Genomic DNA, 17,722 nt, shown 5'->3' on the forward strand with positions numbered 1-17,722 from the left:
GCTCTAAGCTGTCAGCACAGAGCCCAACATGTGTGGGGCCAAACTCTGGAACTGTGAGATCATGGCCTGAGGCGAAGTCAGAAGCTTAATCACCTGAGCCACCCAGGTGCCCCTGGGCAATATTTGTTATTGAAGATACCATAGTGTATTTAGCCATCCTGCTATAAATGGGTGTTACTTTATTTCTAGTTTTTTGGCCACTTTAAATAATGCCTCAGTAAACTGGTATTTTTGCTTCTTATTCCCAGGAGTAGGATTGTTGGATAAAAGGGTAAATATATTTTCATTTTTAATGGATATTTCTAAACAGCTTTTTAAGAAGACTATAACATTTCAAATTTTCTTCAACAATGTTTGAGGATATTCTCCTATGCTTTTCAGGAAATCCTTTTGTTTTGTTTTATTTTATTTTATTTATTGATTTTTAAAGATTTTACTTTTAAGTAATCTCTACTCCCAACTCACAATGTTGAGATCCAGAGTCATATGCTCCACTGACTGAGCCAGCCAGGTGCCCCTTGGGGAACCTTTTAAAAAGAAATATTCCCAGACTCCACACCACAAAGATTCTGATTCAGCAGGGCTATGGAGAGATACAGGAATCTGTATTTTTAAAAGCTCCTGGATGAATCTCAGGTGGTATTGGAACCTCTGCATTTAAGTACCAGGAAATACTAAAAGTAATATTTAGCTTGATCTTTTAGATTAGTATCAGGAATATCCTCCTTTAGCCAGATACGTATATTAGAATCAAAATATCAAATCAAGACATGAATTGGTGATAGACATATACATCAAATGTAGGTCAAGGGCATGTGCATTTTCAGAATGGAAGACTTAATTAGTTGTATTGGGGCGAGCCCCTTGGGAGTCACATATCCAGTTTGGAGCAGCTCTTAATAATCTAGCAAGATGTTGAGGAAGAGATAAGCATTTAGTAATGGTTCAGAATTTAAGCATTTAGTGATTGAGCGAAGCCAATGGGGAAATAAAAGAGCATTACACATATAAAATATTGTTGAAGAGCTCCTACTCATAGTAATAGGAAGTGAAAATCAAGAGACTTGAATTTTAATTCTGGTTAATCTACTTACTACCTTTCAGACCCTGGAACTCATTTTCCTGTTATATAATATGAGGAGGTTTGATAGATGATTACTATGTTCATTTCAATTTCTAACTGGACAGAAGATAATGTTCCCTTTGTCATCACAGATGCTCTAGAGAACAACTTTGTCGGACAATTTCCTCTGTATATATTTTAAGTCTTGGGCGTAAGTCTGAGAGAAGTAAAGCTGATTGTGCTTACATAAATGAAACGAGGCAAGATGGGGACATTCAGTTGTCTGTCCACAGAGCCCCTTCTATAACAACGTTCTTTAAAGCCTGTGTTCTGAGACTCTTGTGGCCTATAGGAAACTATCCGTATTCTGAAACTCCTGTTTCTACATCTCAGGAGTACATCCTTCACTGGATTTAAGGATGCTTATTTGTTATTCCATGAAAAAAGAACTGAGTTTCTTGCTCTCATGCTGAAGTTAGGCTTCGGGAGAAGAGATGGCTTCAACCTGTATTTATGTTTTCCTCCTCAGGCTCTGCAGATGGTGTGGGGAGGAGGTTGCACTCAGCCCCTGGCCTTGGTCTCTCAAGGACCCCAACAGCAGAAATGGAGCACAGTCTCCATGAAGCCAGCACAGTGCCTGCTTCTCAGGTAGCAGCCTCAGGTCCTAAAGTGCTGGCATGGGGTGGTGCATTGGGACAGGAAGTGTGGAAAGATATAACTGGTAGGGTTGGTGGTAAAGCAGGAATATGGTAATGTGGGGCTGTTAGAAGAGAACAAGGTTAACGATGGGGCTTCTTTTGAATGAGAAAAGATTGTCATATGGCCACTACCTTTCAAATACATTAATTCAGGTCTTTAGTAGTGAGTCTTACCCTATTTTCTCCCATATCCCTGGGGACAGGGTCTGTGGGAAAACCATAGGTCTGGTGTTTTGTGTCTGCCTCTGTATGTCTGTGTGTTTGAAGGCTGCACCTTGCCGAGGCCCCAGCAGGGAGTATGGGGAGGATGATCAGTACGGTGCAGAGAACTTTCACCGCATCTCACGCAGTCTCAGTGGCACAGTTGTCTCAGAGAGGGACGAGGCTCCAGTCTCTTCCCACAGTTTTGTAAGTAGAATCAGGGTCTCTATTCAGAGCACTGTATTTCTTTTGCTAGGTAAAAATACACTATATGTGAAGGGGCAGGGGAAATTAAAAGCTGTAATTTGGGGGAAGGCCATGTGCACTCAGCAAAAATGATGACACATAGTCATTACTTTATTGACATACATTTTGTTAGAGCCCAGAGGGATGTCCCTTCCCTAGAGCAGTTCTGGAAGGCATATTAAAGGGTTCCCTAGGGTGAGAAGAGTCCTACTAGCCTTGAGAGAAGTCTGAGAATCAATGGCTGCTGATTGGATCAAAACCCATTGTACTAATCAAAGGAAGGGAAGAGATGGGATGAGATATTTTTTTTTGCCTTTTCCTCCCCACTCCAGTATATGATTGAATGGGATCTAGTATGCTTTCATGCTAAAATAAAGCATGTGCTTGGCAAGAAAAGGAAAGTGATTTAAAATCTTCCTCCTTGAGGCTTTTCATATGGAATTAATGCAGTGATCTGTAGGTGAAAGGGACAACCAAGTCAACAGAGATCAACAAAGTCAGATAGTTTCAGTGGCTGGGTTTATAAATTATGCTTTTGAGAATTTCACATGCTTGCCCAAGCAAATTGAGTTTTCATTACAATGGAGGTTAGGATGCAAAGCTCTAGTGCACTAAAGCTTGTTCACCAGGTCAGTTTGATAAAGATTTAAAAAAAATTTTTTTTAGATACATGATATAAAAATAAAAAGGTACAAAAGGGTACAGAGAGAAAACCAAGTCTCTGTTCCACTAGTCCTTCAGATCCACTTTCCCTCCCAAACAGCAGTCATTTTTTCCAAGTTATTGTTCATAAGTTCCTAAACAACTGTGAACATCTTGTCATTCTTGTTGGGGAAGGTGGTCTTTTCTGCCTCACATTTGTTCTCATGTACTGTTAGTGAATTTAATAGCAAATTGTTACTCTTCTAGGGAGCTGGCTTTCTTTCTCCTGATTCCTATACCATTTATTTATTCACTGACTCATTCTTTTAAACAAATGCTTATTGAGCATATGTTCCAGGTATTGTGCCTGGTGCTGGGGATATAGTGGTGAGTGAGCTAGATGTAGTCCCTGCTGTCATGGCCCTTACAGTCTACCTGGGGAGACAGATAAATAAAAGAATTATAATATGATAGGATTTAATGCTATGGAAGCATAATAGAAGGGACATCTAAACCAGACTTGAGGGATCAGGGAAAGCTTCCTGAAGGAAGTAAAATGAATATAGTCTGTAAAGGGACTTCAAGCAGATATTCATTGAATTAAAAGTTTATTTGGTATGGCAGGATTAGAGTCTGGCGAGGACTCTGTTGGACAGAATTAACAAATGAGACTGGAAAGAATATAACTAAGAGTCATATCATGAACCACAGTACGAAGTTTGGGAGCATAGAGAGAAGTGGACATGTTGGAGAGCCAAAGAGGAAGTAAAAATCATTGGGACTTGGTGTCTGATTCATATGGGGAGAGGAGAATCAAGGATGATAACCTGGAATTATTGGTTGACGATGTACTTGAGGGAAGAGATATGTATAATTTTGGATATACTATATTTGAGTGGAGATATCTGGTAGGCCTTTGGATGTGACACATAAAAGCTTGAAACCAAGATTCAAGAATCATAACCTTTGAAAAGAGGGAAAGAATATTGTGAGGAGAAGGAAAGAATATTATAAGAAGGATATATCTCTGATGAATATCATATTTAAATGGTTTATCTGAAGAACCCTAAAAGGAGTGAGGACCAGAGAGGTAAAAGGGAAACCAGCGTGGCATCACTTCTTCTGTGCAGAATAAAGGAATAGTTGGCTATGTCACATGCTGAGAGGACTGGCACTTGGTCCTTAGGCCATATGGTAAATGCTTCCTATGTTCCATGCTGTGGTAGTTGCTATGAGCGTACACTGATGAAATAACACAAATTTTGCCCTTGAATAGCTTACAACTTGGTTAGGAAATAAGATACACTGGTATATAGATTGTTTTATTTAATATATTATTTATTAGGTGCCTGTTCCAGGTGCTATTCAGGGTGCTGGGAATACTGGAGTAAAAAGAAATGTATTCTACCAGGAGAGAAAGACAATAAACAAGTAAACCCCAGACAATGTATGATCAAGAAGAATAGAACAAAGCAAGGGGATAAGGAATAGAGAGGTAATAGTGGTTATTTTCAGGGCTACTTTTGATACAGTAGTGAGGCAAATCAGCTCTAAGGAAGTAACATTTGATCAGTGACGTCAGTGATATGATAGTGTGAGCCATGGGAAGACTATTCCAGGTAACAGAAACAGAAAGTGAAAAGGCTCTGAGTTGGAATGAGGTTGGTGTGTTGGGGAAAGTTAAGAAAGTCACAGTGAAAAAGGCACAGGAATGGTAGAGATAAAGTGAGAAAGATCATCACCATTGCTACACATAGGAACTTAACAGGCCACAGTGAGGAAGTAGCAGGCTGGGATAGGAAGATCAGATTGGAGGCTGTTGGAGTGGTCCAGTTGAGTTTAAATATAAAACCTATAGGTAGAAATGAGTGTTCTTGACAAAGGCAACTAAAGGAATCGTGAATGAGAAGTGCGAAATCAAGGGCAATGTCAGCATTTGAATGAATCTAGGTGACTTAGGAAAATGTGGTACCAGGAGGTGGAGTTTGGAATGATGTTGGTTTGATTTTGGACATATTAGTGTTTCAAATGTTAAAGGGGCTATTTCTGAGACTTTGCCACAAAAGTGAATGACTAGTGGAGTATAGTCGTTGACACAAGCATCAGTGGTTACAAACTTGACTGGCAAAAGAGGAGACTGCACTATAGCAGTGACGGGGGAGAAGGTGGAGTAGCAGAATTCTTGATTGTATATTTAAGGAGATACATTTTTAGTTCCCAATATTTAGAGTATAGAATTTTCTTTTTCAGTCTCGCAGTCTTTCTGATTTTTTTTTCTCTTTCCTATTTTTTCTTTTTAAATTTCTATCTCAGTCTGACTCTACTGTTAGCATTAAAGAATGGGAAAGTGAGGGCTATGAGAAAGGTTAAAGGAAGAGGATCTGCAGTTCTGTGTCTCCATTTCATAGTGGTCTGGATGTCCCTAGAGGAGCTCATGGGAAGAGTGAGTCAATTGGGTCCCTCTCCAGAGCTAGGCATATTGGTACTCTAATCCCCTCCATCTCCCCCTGCTTGCCTCACTGTGTTTACCCAACCATATCCTGCTGTGTGTTAATCCTCATCTTTATGTTTTTTTGTCTTGTCTCACTATAAGGATTCATCAAATGCGAGGAAAAAGCCTTTGGAAACCGGGCACCGTTGTTCCAGCTCCTCTTCCCTCCCTGTCATCCATGACCCTCCTGTGTTTCTCCTTGGTCCCCAACTCTACCCACCCCAACCACAGTTCCTGTCCCCAGATGTCTTGATGCCCAGCATGACAGGGGAGCCCCATAGACCCCCAGGTAACTCTCCCCAAATCTAATATTATGTGCCAGAATGTGGTACTTTTCAGGGATGACCTAGAAAGATCAAATCAGTATACCTACTGGGGGTGGGGGAGTCCCAAGGTGGGTGGTAAAGGGATATGAATTACCACTTTAAGATCAATCATTGGTTTAGGTGAATTGTGATTGAATTATTACTTGGGCAACATGGTTCTTTGATTTTGGGGGCTCTGGTCTAGATCTTTAGAAACTGAACTGGCTCTATCATGATAAGCTTATAAGTGACCAAGGGGAGTTAATATTCAGTCTTTAGGATCCTCCCAAAACAAAAAGTGTCATCTATAGCTAGTTTCTCTCCTACTATCCCCTGAATCTCAGCTGAGGTATAGTCAGGAGGACAAGGAATGAATGGGAAACCTGGACAGACCCTATGTATGGAATACCTGTGCCATATATACAGACCCAGACAATCCTAGGGAAGGTGGGTAGCATCCTTTTGGCTTTCTTTGACCCTCTATAGTAAGATTTGCTACTTTTCTTCCACATGAAGAGGCTGAATCTATAGCTTAAGGCAATGATTCTCAATGGGAAATGGGAGGTACTACTGGCATCAATTAAGTGGAAGCCAGGATGCTGCTAAACATCCTACAAAGCACAGGGCAGTTTACCTACACCCACCCCCAACCCCCAACAGATAGTATCAGCTCAAAATATCAGTAGTGTTGAGATTGAGAAACCCTGGCTTACAGATATAAATGCCTTGGGGCAGGGAGTGGTTGTGGTTCTAGAACAGAAGAGTAGTATTGCTGATATGTGTCCAAATTTTAGGGAGGTTTGGATAAGCAGGCCTTCTGGGTAGATGAACTTTCTATCACTCAGTGGAACAGCCAGGTAGCCAGCCCCTTTGACAGTTGTTAGGGGCATCTGATCCATCAGCCAGTATTTTAGTGCAGCCTGTTCTGCACTAAATGTTATAGTGAATATAGGGGAGAAAGAAGGTAGCTCTCTGTTCTTAAAGAGCTCAAAGCTGAAATAATCAGAATGTGCATGCATATAAGAATATATTGCAGATGTTGATGGGCTATAAAAATAAAGAATGGAAAGTATTTTTTAGAAGTGATTTTTAAAAATTATGTATTTTGTTTTGTTTTGTTTTTTAAGTAAAGGGGAATTAATGTGTAGAAAAGACATTCCACACTATATATGTGGTAGGAGTGTGTGAACAAAAACAGAGATCTCAGAGACTAAGCAAGAATGCAAGCAGAAACAGATTAACTAGAGTGAAGGTACCAAATTAAAAAAGCAGAGTGATGTTTTGGAGTGGTGGCTCTAAGAGTAGAGTTGTTACACTGAGTATACATTTGCAATATTAGGGAGCCATTCCTGGGGAGGGAGTGGAGGAAGAATTATAGTGGAGTAAAGTGGAAGTATGGCAACATTTACCCAGGTAGGAGGGAAGAGACTTGATTTTGATGTATATTAAGAATTCTTAAAAATGAAATTAAAAGCAAAGCTAGTCTTCTTCCCCTGAGGTGTATGCTCTTGGAGGTGTGGGGAGTTGAGAGGTACAGCCAGGAATGATCCTCTGGGAAGGAGAATGGTTTACTGAAGATGCTTAATATTTGGGTTTCTTTTTCTCTTTTCAGGAACTTCGAGGAGTGTCCAGCAGTTTCTGGCTATGTGTGACAGGGGTGAAACTTGCCAGGGGGTCAAGCACACAGGAAGGACTCTGAACTACCAGAGTCTCCCCCATCGTTCCAGAATAGATGCCTCTTGGGGACCATGGTCAGAGACCAACCAGCATATTGGGGCCAGATTCCTGAGTACTCCAGGGTGCACGCCTCAACTGACACACACTGCCACACTACCAGAAAGGCGCCAGGGCCTTCAGGTTCCTCATGCTCAGTCCTGGGGGGATCTTTTCCATTCATCCTCCCACCTTCCCATTGTTCACCCTGTGTCTCCACCATCAAGCAATCTTCATGAACCCCTGAGGTCAGCTTGGAATTTGGGTCCTACTCCTGGGTCTCGAGCCCCTGGTCCTCGAAGAGTAGATATGCCCCCCGATGATGACTGGAGGCAAAGCAGTTATGCCCCACAATCTGGGCACAGGAGAACAGGGGGAGAGGAGTTTCTATTTGTTCTAGCAGATGCTCCTGGAAGAGAGCAGATAAGGGCAAGGGCCCTGCAGCACAATAGGTGGTAAGGGTCACCCCTTCCCTTTCCTGGAACCACAGCCTTCTCTGTTAAACTGTACTGTGGAGGAGCTGGCACCCTGCATCCCTGCTAGGGTTGTGCTAGTCTCATCTCGATGTAAGAGTTGGCAGTGTCCTAGGGGTACCAGGAACCCCTAACAAGACCTGGCTCTTTGAGAGGGAATATTTGAAATTCCAATTTTCTTTCACCTGGCAAAAGGAAGCAACTGCGGTTTGGGCTCTATTTGAGCCACTTTACAGATGAATCCATATTACCCCAGACACTAGTCATTTCTTAGGATCTTAGGGTCACCATTTTATTCCTGGATCCTTTATGCCCCCACCTGCACCTGAGCCTTTATCCTGTGTTCCCTAGTATACTGCCAACTTCTATTCTTTGTTTTACTTACCTATCCTTATTACCTGACCTTCTGTCTCCCCATATCTCATCCTCAGAGGGACATGTAGCTGTGTGGTCATGGTCCTGACCACATCATTCAGGGCAGCCTGTTTGCCCCGTAATTATGAACGGTCAGCCTTCCCTGTGCCCCGACACCTTAGGCCTAGAATGCAGAGCTGCCAACGTAACATTTGCCCTTCTGAACAGATGGAGTCAGGCACACTAACACACCTTCCTGTCCTCAGCAGCAGAGCCATTACTGCCACTTGCACAGTCACCATTGTAAACCCTCAGAGTCAGCTAAACTATTTTAGGGCCAAACATACTGTTTTTGTAAAGTATTTTTCATTAATAAATCTTTAAGATAGTTGTATTTAATTCCTTGTGATTTAATTGTCTATTTAATGCCTTTTGTATGCTCTTGCTCTTTTATGTCGGGGATGGAGGGGAAGGCCTGAATAAGCAAGAAGTATCAATTCCCAGGGGCCTGGGGCTCCCAAAGAGAGGATCATGGCACAAACGTGTGTGTGTGTGTGTGTGTGTGTGTGTGTGTATGTGTGTATGTCTTTTGACTGAGTGAAGGTGAGGAGCCAAATAGTTGGATATATACTAAAGGTAGGAATTAATGGGCCCCTAAAGTAGAATGGCTTTCCTTGTTATTACTGTTGTTAGTGTATTTCCTATTCCTTTCCTGCTAAAAAACACAACGTTACATGCTTTATCCTTCCCTCCTTAGGGAGATTTTTTGGGGATTCAGACACCTCTTAGAAACCCACTGCTCATCTATGTATTCTTGGTGCCCTCCTACAAGTTTGTGCCTCCTATCCCTTCCTTGCTCTCTTCCCGTGGCTGCCGCTACCCTTGCCTTCCCTGTGGAATTTCTGTACTTCCTCTGGTTGTCCTCAAATCATTGAAGCAGGTAGAGCTACTGATGGTGAAGAGGAACAATTATTGCACAGAAACAGCCATTTTCTCCTCTGCCTCACTCCCAAATTCTCCCTCTAAAGGATATTTTGTGGGCTCCCTTTGCAAAGAATACCCTTTGGACACTTCCCTGCCTCTTTTATCCCACGTCTCAAGATCACTGAAATTGACAGAAAGAAGAGGTAGAAAGGTGTTCTTTGAGACTTTTGGGCCACTGCTTACCTAATTAACACCATCCATTATGAACAGATTATGAGAATTTAATGTTCAGGAGGATAGCAGGAATTTCTCATGCCACTTGGATTGTATGCCATCAAGATATATAGATCTTAGTGGCTATGCTGATCTCTGCCCTGTGATTCAGTACATCTCCTACTGTCATACACATACCTTCTAGTAACTATTGATTGAACAATCAGTTCTTGTCCCACTACTCCCTTCCCCATGAAGGTCCATCCCTATAAAGTTTCAGTAAGTCATCAGGGCTCAGATTCTGTATGTGCACAGAAGTACCATATGAAATATTTTTTATGAGGAACTAATTTCTCTATGTATCCCTCTGCCTTCCAAATCTCTATTTTCTGAATGGATCAAGAGGGAGGCTGTGTCATTTTCAGGTGTATACTTTGTCACTTGACAACCCTTGGTTGTCATCCCTTTCCCCTTACCTATTTTGATTCTTAACCCTTGGAGCCTATTCTGCTCTATCTATATTCTCACCCTGTGCCTTCAGACTCTTGACAATTCCAGGCTCTAAACATAAGGGTCAGATAGATTCTCAAACTCCATTTTGAACGGTCACTTCCCTCCAGAACCTACAGTGCCTCCTCTATTTTCCTGTCCCTTACCAACCAAAGTACTCGGATTTGGTAGTCAAATTGTTATACATTTGTTTCTCTATTAGTAGGAGATTCTGAGGTTTGAATAAGTCTCGCCATCTTACTAGGAGCTCCATGAGAGCCAATGTCATGTTTCCTAGCGCTCATTCACTGCAGCTACTAGCAATAGATAGCCCTCCCTCTTCACGGTCTATTGTTTCTGCCTGCCCAGAATTTTAACCTGATCCCTTGGCCTCGTCCTGTTTCTCTTCCAGCCTCAGTAATTTTGCCCAGGTCCCTAGAGTCTGCCCCGCCCCCGCCCCCGCAAGCGCGGTGCATGCCGGTCTTAGCCCCTCTGTAGGGAAAGAGGGTCCGCCATGTTCCCCGGCGGCGCCGCCGCTTGGCTCTGGTAGCCGCCGCCCCCGCCCCCAACCCCGCCCGGCCCAGCGCCTAGCCGAGCCCCGGGCCCAGCATGGCCGCCCCGGAGCCGGCCCGGGCTGCACCGCCCCCACCCCCGCCCCCGCCGCCCCCTCTCGGGGCTGACCGCGTCGTCAAAGGTGAGAGGTGGACGAAGCCTTGGGGGCCTGGCCTGAGGAGCTGTGTGTAAGGGCGGGCGGGAGACCGTCCCCTCCGGAGCGGGCCCGGAAGGGCGGGCGAGTGACTGGCTGCCTCCCTTGGGGAGTGGCCCCTGGGCGGGCCCCTGCTGGGCTGGGCTGAGTCGGTAGCGGCGGCTCCGCGGTCTCCCGCATGCCTTCAGGCCCGAGGCGGGGGTTTCGCTCTCGAGGTCTTCTAGTTGTGGGGGTGAGTCTCCGATCTGCAGTGAGCCCCTTTCTTTTCCTCCTGGGCCTGTCAAAGCGGCCCAGAGGCCGCGATTAGCTTCCTGCTCCGCGACAGCTGCACGCCTGGCTTGCCTGGGCGGACCGAGGGGCTCGGAGACCTTCAGCCACGCGGGGCCGGGCGATGAGCAGTCAGAAATCACCTCGGCTTTGGCCCACGCCTGCTCCCCAGTGACAGCCGTCCGCCCGATTCGCGCCTAGTTAGCGCCAGCCGCAGGGGTTCGCGCTTGGCCCTCAGGTGTCACTCTACGCGGAAACTGGGGGAACCATGTGGGATTGGACAAGGGTGAAGAGACGAGGCAGGATTTGGGGTCCTGGCTTTAAGTGCAGAGAAGATGGAGAAAAGGCAGCATGAAGAAAAAAAACAAAAAACAAAAAACCTGATCGATAGGAAAAAGCATTTACTTAGAAAACCGTCGACACTGGTCAAAGGCCAAAAAAGGTTACCCCTCACCTTGTGAACACATACCCATAGAAAAAAATTAAATATTTCCAGGTGGGCAGAATATATGTATGTTTACCGACAACAGGTCAGCAGAAAAAATTTAAATAGAGAAATTGAGGGCAAATTGACTGTTGCTTCAGATTTCCATGCTCTCTAGGAGAGCCCATCAACTTCATACACTGCTGTGGAGGTGAAAAACAGAATTTGAAATGATTTTTATTTACCATGCAGCTTGGTCAATACATTGACATCATTTTAGAATAAAGTTTTCTTTACCGTATTACATTTATTTTGGAAAGGTAGATACTTCTTTCGTTTGTTCATTTTCATTCAGCTTCTCAAATATACTGGTACAATGTTTAAACACTGTTAGTCCCCTTTTTGCAATTTGACCAGAAATGTTTCCATTAAAATATTTAAGAACAAGAAAACCTTTTTCCTTTGTGTTTTTTTAATTTTAATTTTTCAATTTGAGCCTCCTTTAATGATAACACTGATTTGTATCCAGGCTTATGTAGACAATTTTTAAAAGTTAGTGGTATATCCAGTTGGGCCAGTCATTGGAATGAGCTGATTAAAGAGTTTATGGAACCCTGAGAAATCTGTATAAAAAGAGAAGAAGAGAAAAAAAGATTGGTAGTTCAGGCATTTATCCTAAGTTTTGCGGGGGTTGGGAACAGAGACATGGGCTGACTCTTCTTTTTCTGAGTAGGTATATGAGTTGTATGTTCATTTCTCTGGGCACTTTTCACCCTACTGTTAGGACTAGTCACATTCCCGAACAATGAGTTTTTGCCATCCTTATGCTTGTGAGTCTTCTTGGTTTTTGTCATATATATATGGTAATGTTTTCCCTGTACTGCTTTAATACGGTAAAAATAAGATTGCAAACATAAGGTATATTCCTTAGGGGTAAGTTGTGAATCCACAACAGTCATATTTATAGGTTATTGGTGTGGAATAAAAGTCATTTGATTTAGGTAAATAGGAAAAGAACTTGTTGGTGTGGAAAATTATACATTTATAGAATTATAAACAGAGCTCATGGATATAAGATCTCATGTGCTTGGTAGTATATTCTTCACCAGGACAATTTTGATTTCTTTATGGAATTCATTAGCAATTGGAAAGGCTGATAAGGATCACATGTTTAGAAATGGTGGAAACAGACTAGTTTGCCCTGCTCATCTCAGCTCTGGCTTCCTCAGAAATACTGGGAAATTCACCTTTCATACAGAAACCATTTTTAGATTTCATCTTCAGGCTTCTTTCTTGCTTGCCTTCTTTCAGTAATTGTACCATAATGTTTTACTTGATGAGAGAGAACACCCTTGCCAGAAAATACATGACCACGGTGCTGGTTCAACTTGTTAAAATCCAGATTTCTTATAAGTCTAGTATGTGCTAGTTTTGGATCTATACCATCTCATAGTAATAATATTATGGACACCATCATTGGCATTGAATACAGGTAGTCTTTTACTTTCTGAAACTTTTCCTTCTTGTCTCTAAATTTTATGCTCTTACACTTCTAGTTAGGAGGCCGGTTTTGAAGGGGATATAGATCTTTCTGTGTTAAAGATCATGTGCCTGAAGTTCACTTTCATGTGAAGTTTGAGATCTGGAAATACTGTAGGTGATTCATGTATTAACGTAATTAGCCTTTTAGTGAAATTATTATATCGCTGATTATGGATGATTAGGTTTCCTGGTTGGTTCAGGCAAATTCATTTCTGAGCCTACTCCAGCTGCTGCTGGCTCAGGTCAAATTCTGTTTGAAAGTTGCAGTAGCCCAATGGTTTAGGTGAGATAATATGCCCTCTTAGCTATTTTCTGTTAAGCATTTTTCTGTTCTTCAGCTAAAATAAGAAGTTGGAAATAAAATAGAAACAAACTAGCAAAAATGGCTAATTGTATCTGCCTAAGTGCCTTACTGCCACATCAGCAAAATTGGTATTGTAATTGAAGCATAAAACCCTGAATTTATGTATATTGCTCTCCCCCCTCTCCCTCCCCCGCCAATTTACTTGACCTGAATTGTCCAGATGCTACCTTTTATTTCCAGATATTTTTAAATACTTCTTTTAAGTGCTTTTTGCCATATAAATGAGGTCCCAGATTTGTAAAACTTGATTGTCTCTTGAGATTATTAGATCTGTTAGTCTTGATATAAAAAATTCACCGTTATCACTTAGAGTGCATTGTCTATATTGTGTATATGTTCATTTAGTATGTACAATGTGACTCACTTTCTTTTGCATTCAATATTTTTTCCTTATTTCCTAGGTTATATTAATCTTATGTCTTAGGTGATCACACTTTCAGATTGAACCAAAATGCTGAAGTATGTGTGTGTGTTGTTTTTTAAGCTGATACATTTCTGTTGGGCAGACTTACCATTCATTTAGGTTCTATTGCCAGCTGTCCTGCTTATAAATCTTAGGTCACTTGGCTCAAGAATTGTCTAGTACCTTAGTTTTATTAGGATTGCTTATTTTCATTACAGATTTTTAGATGACCCACATATGTTGGGTCACATGGCTACTTCAGTGTTTCTTGCTAGTTCTATTTCATCATATTTTAAAGCAACTTGAATTTTAATTTTTGTTTACAAAATTTATTTTGCAGACTTACCTATCCAAAAAGATAACTTTTTTTTTTAAAGTTCGTTTATTTATTTTGTGTGAAAGAGAGAACCAGCAGGGGAGGGGCAGAAAGGGAGGGGGACAGAGGATCCAAAGTAGGCTCTGTGCTGACAGCAGAGAGCCCAGTGCGGAGCTCTAACTCACAAACCTCGAGATCATGACCTGAGCTGAAGTCAGATGTTTAACTGATTGAGCCACCCAGGCGCCCCTAAAAAGATAACTCTTGAAAATGATTTTTCTTCTTCCTTCCACCCCCATTAAACTGTTAAGCATACTAAAATAAATCTTCAGTACCATGTGTCCTAAAGAAAGTGAGGGAACAGAGAAAATTATGTGTGTGTGTGTGTGTGTGTGTGTGTATGAGAGAGAGACAGAGATAGAGGGAGGGAGAAAGAGAGGAAAGGAGAGAACATTGTGGTAATTGTCATCTTAGAAGGAAAATGCCAAGGAGGAAATACAGCTGCTCAGTAGTAAGGCAAAAGCTCAGGTTCCAGAACTATTCGATGAATTAGCAAGAATTGAGGAAAAGTTTGGTGAAAAGAATCTTAATTTATTAAATGAGGTTTATCTTAATACCAGTCATATGACTTCATTTCATTTTATCATAAAAGTGTTTATTTACACACAGATAAAATTAGCTGAAGATAATTGGGCATCCTTGTATGTTATGTAAAATTTATTTTGGAACACCAGAATAATCAAATAGCATAATATTTATTAAATGCCTGCTGTATGCTAAGAACTGTAGGGAGACAACAAACGTATAAAAAATGAAAAACAAACTTGGTCCTTGAAGAAATAAGTATTCATGAGAAGTTATTTATATATGTCATAAGGATGGGTCATTAATTGCTAGATAAGTGACAGAGCCAGTGACTCGTTTGGGTTCAACAGAGATAGATAGTGATGACTCTGGACTGGAATGGTCTAACAAGGGTTTGTATAGGAAGAAAGAGACCTTGAAGGAAGGGTAGGATATAAATAGGCAGAGGATTGGAACCACTTATTTGTGCAACATTTATTGAGTACCAAAGCATAATTATTAGGTATTGAGGATACAGGCTTGGATTAGATACAATTTAAGTAAGATAGATTCTCTTGGAGTGCTGGCACTCTAGTGAGGGAGATATCATTGCAAATAAATAATATAACAAATTTTGTACAAAGTGCTATTGGAGCTATAAAGAAGGAGTTGACTCCCTTATTTGGAGAAAAAGCATCAGTGAGAGGATTATATTTTGAGGTGAGCCTTGAAGGATGAGAAGAATTTTTCCAGAAAGGAGGTAGGACTGGAGTAGGGAAAATAGCAGAAAGGCATGGAGTTGGGAGAGGGGCGGGGGGTGGGAAGCTTGAAAATTTGTGACAGTAGTATGTAAAGTACCTGGCTGGGAGTGGCAGGAGATGAAGTTGGAAACAGTCTTTTGTACACTAAGTTGAGGAGCTGAAACTTAAGCTAATAATCAGTATAGTCTCTGGATGATTAAGAACACAGGCTCTGGAATCCAATTGCCTGGGTTTGAATCCTAGTTCAGCCTTAATAACCTCTCCACTGTACACAAGATACTTAATGTCACCAACCTTCAATGTTCTCATCTGTAAAACAGAGTTAACAAAGTATTATTATGGGGTTTTTGAAGGATTAATGGAGATGGGCCAAATAAAGTACATGGGCTGGCACATGATAAATATTCAACGAACGGTAGCCATTATTATTATTGAACGTTTTAAAATAGAAGAGTGATCCAGTATCTTGGTTTTTGAAAGGTAATATAGTATTGTGTAGAACAAAATAATAGCAGGGAAGATGCTTGGAGTATCAGAAGATTGGGGCATCTGGGTGGCCCAGTTGATAAAGCATCTGACTTTGGCTAAAATCCTGATAACACAGTTTGTGAGTTCGAGCCTGGCATCAGGCTCTGTGCTGACAGCTCAGAGCCTGGAGCCTGCTTTGGATTCTGTGTCTCCCTCTTTCTCTGTCCCTTCCCTGCTCATGCTCTGTCTCTCTCTCTCTCAAAAAATGAATAAGTGTTAAAAAAAATTTTTTTAGAGTATCAGAAGATTAATTATTGAATTTTAATTTTCTTTAATTTTAATGTTTTTATTTTCAAGAGAGAGCGAGAGAAACCAAGGGAGGGGCAGAGGGAGAGAGAGAATCTGAAGCAGTCTCCAGGCTCTGAGCTGTCAGCTCAGACCCCAACGTGGAGCTCAAACTCACGAACCATGAGATCATGACCTGACCTGAAGTCGGATGCCCAATCGACTGAGCCACCTGGGTGCTCCTAATTATTGAATTTTAGGTAGAGTATTCCAAGTTTGTAGAGTGGACAAAATTGAAAAGATTGTAGGGTGCACTTGAGTGGCTCAGTTGGTTAAACATCCAACTTTGGCTCAGGTCATGATCTCATGGTTTGTGAGTTTCAGCCCTGCATTGGGCTTGCTGCTCTCAGTGCAGAGGCTGCTTTGAATCCTCTGTTCCCCTTTCTCTGCCCCTCCTCTGCTTTCTCTCTCTCTCAAAAACAAATAAACATTAAAAAAAAAAAAAAAAAACTTAAAAAAAGAAGATTGTAGCAATTCTAGGGGAATAAAAACTCTTTCTTCAGCATCTCAGGAGCAAAGTAGTCCAAGGACAAAATGACCAAAGCATGAATTAAGGGAATGAGATACCAGATATGATACAAATTCTGAATAATATTAGAAGGTAGTTCCTATTGGATCAGTGATTGGGTATGGGAACAAAAGAGCAAAACTTTTTAAGTAGACAATGATCAGACTAATTTTGCTTTAGGGATTGATTAAATTGAACAATTGTAGTTGGAGGCAAAGATTGGAATGGCATGTAAAAGACTGGGAAGGTCAAGTAGAGAAGGATCTTAGAAATAAGTTTCAGGCTTTTTATTCCTCCTTATTCCCCCCCCCCCCCTTTATTCTTTAGTTCTTAAGAAACTACACAAAATTTTTGAGTAAGTTAATCTAGCAGTAAGTTAATCAAGGGGAAGGGAAAGTAGAGCTGAATTAGATTTTTTTAGTACACAAAATGATAAAAATTGAACTAGTATTGCAGCAATGGAGATACAAGAAAATGAAGAGAATTTGAAGAATCAATAGGACTTGGAGTCCTGAAAGAGAACAATGACACCAAAATTTTAAGTCCCAGTGACAGAGAATGATGATAACCATGACAAAAGTAGGATAGGAAGGATAACCAATTTTGAGGGAAAGGTACTATATTCAAATCACCACCACAGACTAAAAGGAATCCAAGGAATACCTTGAAATTTTGAAGACTGTGCTATAGGTTTTATTGAATCTGTTCTTAGAGGATGTGGCCAGTGCATGCTTCTGTCTCTAGCACCTGGGTGGGTTATGCCCTTTTTCATGATGAGAAGACTTTTTGTCAGAAGAGCATTGTCATTTTGTTGGTATAGGACAGATTGTACTGGAGTAGCATTCTGACCTCAGTTTCAGCCATGATTCTGCCCCTTACTAGTTGAAACACTTGAGAGAGCCATTTAACTTCTCTGAACCTGTTTTCCCTTTTGTGAAATAGGGATAAAACCTGCCCTACTAAACCCCCAAGATGCCTCTGAAAATCATGTAGGATTATGTATGTGAAAGTACTTTGTAAACAAAGCAGTATAAATATACTGTCATTGCTATATAGTGTCAAGATATACAAGTATTTTAGAAACTATATCATTAATTTAGTAGACATTCAATGGTAATAGTGTTCTAATCACTGTGTAGTTATGAAAGACATAGCCCCCTCCCTTCCAAAGAGTTTATAAGCATGTAGGGGAGACATATTTACAGTGTAATTGTTAAGTGCCATGATATAGGTCTTCATTAT

At 41.3% G+C, this 17,722-nt stretch overlaps 2 protein-coding genes across 26 annotated transcripts in view; both read left to right on the forward strand.

Moving 5' to 3' along the window:
• Window positions 1–8,585, forward strand: part of USP54 (ubiquitin specific peptidase 54) — a 133,473-nt gene extending 124,888 nt beyond the window's left edge. For 14 of the 19 annotated variants that reach the window (XM_078434390.1, XM_078434385.1, XM_078434389.1 and 11 more), the window contains 4 exons: window positions 1,593–1,711; window positions 2,029–2,169; window positions 5,444–5,630; window positions 7,259–8,585. In XM_078434390.1, coding sequence (XP_078290516.1) covers window positions 1,593–1,711; window positions 2,029–2,169; window positions 5,444–5,630; window positions 7,259–7,818 — 1,007 coding nt within the window. In that variant the 3' untranslated portion in view covers window positions 7,819–8,585. Of the gene's footprint in view, window positions 1–1,592; window positions 1,712–2,028; window positions 2,170–5,443; window positions 5,631–7,258 lie in introns of those variants that run through there. The other 5 variants (XM_078434393.1, XM_078434394.1, XM_078434398.1 and 2 more) reach the window with 3 other exon arrangements.
• A 1,714-nt stretch (window positions 8,586–10,299) lies between these two features.
• Window positions 10,300–17,722, forward strand: part of PPP3CB (protein phosphatase 3 catalytic subunit beta) — a 59,041-nt gene continuing 51,618 nt past the window's right edge. For 3 of the 7 annotated variants that reach the window (XM_060642417.2, XM_078434409.1, XM_060642422.2), the window contains exon 1: window positions 10,302–10,506. In XM_060642417.2, the coding sequence (XP_060498400.1) occupies window positions 10,422–10,506 (85 nt within the window). In that variant the 5' untranslated portion in view covers window positions 10,302–10,421. Of the gene's footprint in view, window positions 10,507–17,722 lie in introns of all 7 variants that reach the window. The other 4 variants (XM_060642418.2, XM_060642420.3, XM_078434411.2 and 1 more) reach the window with 3 other exon arrangements.

The sequence above is a fragment of the Panthera onca genome, chromosome D2 (genome assembly GCF_046562875.1).
Source record: "Panthera onca isolate mPanOnc1 chromosome D2, mPanOnc1 haplotype 2, whole genome shotgun sequence".
Lineage (NCBI taxonomy): Eukaryota > Metazoa > Chordata > Mammalia > Carnivora > Felidae > Panthera > Panthera onca.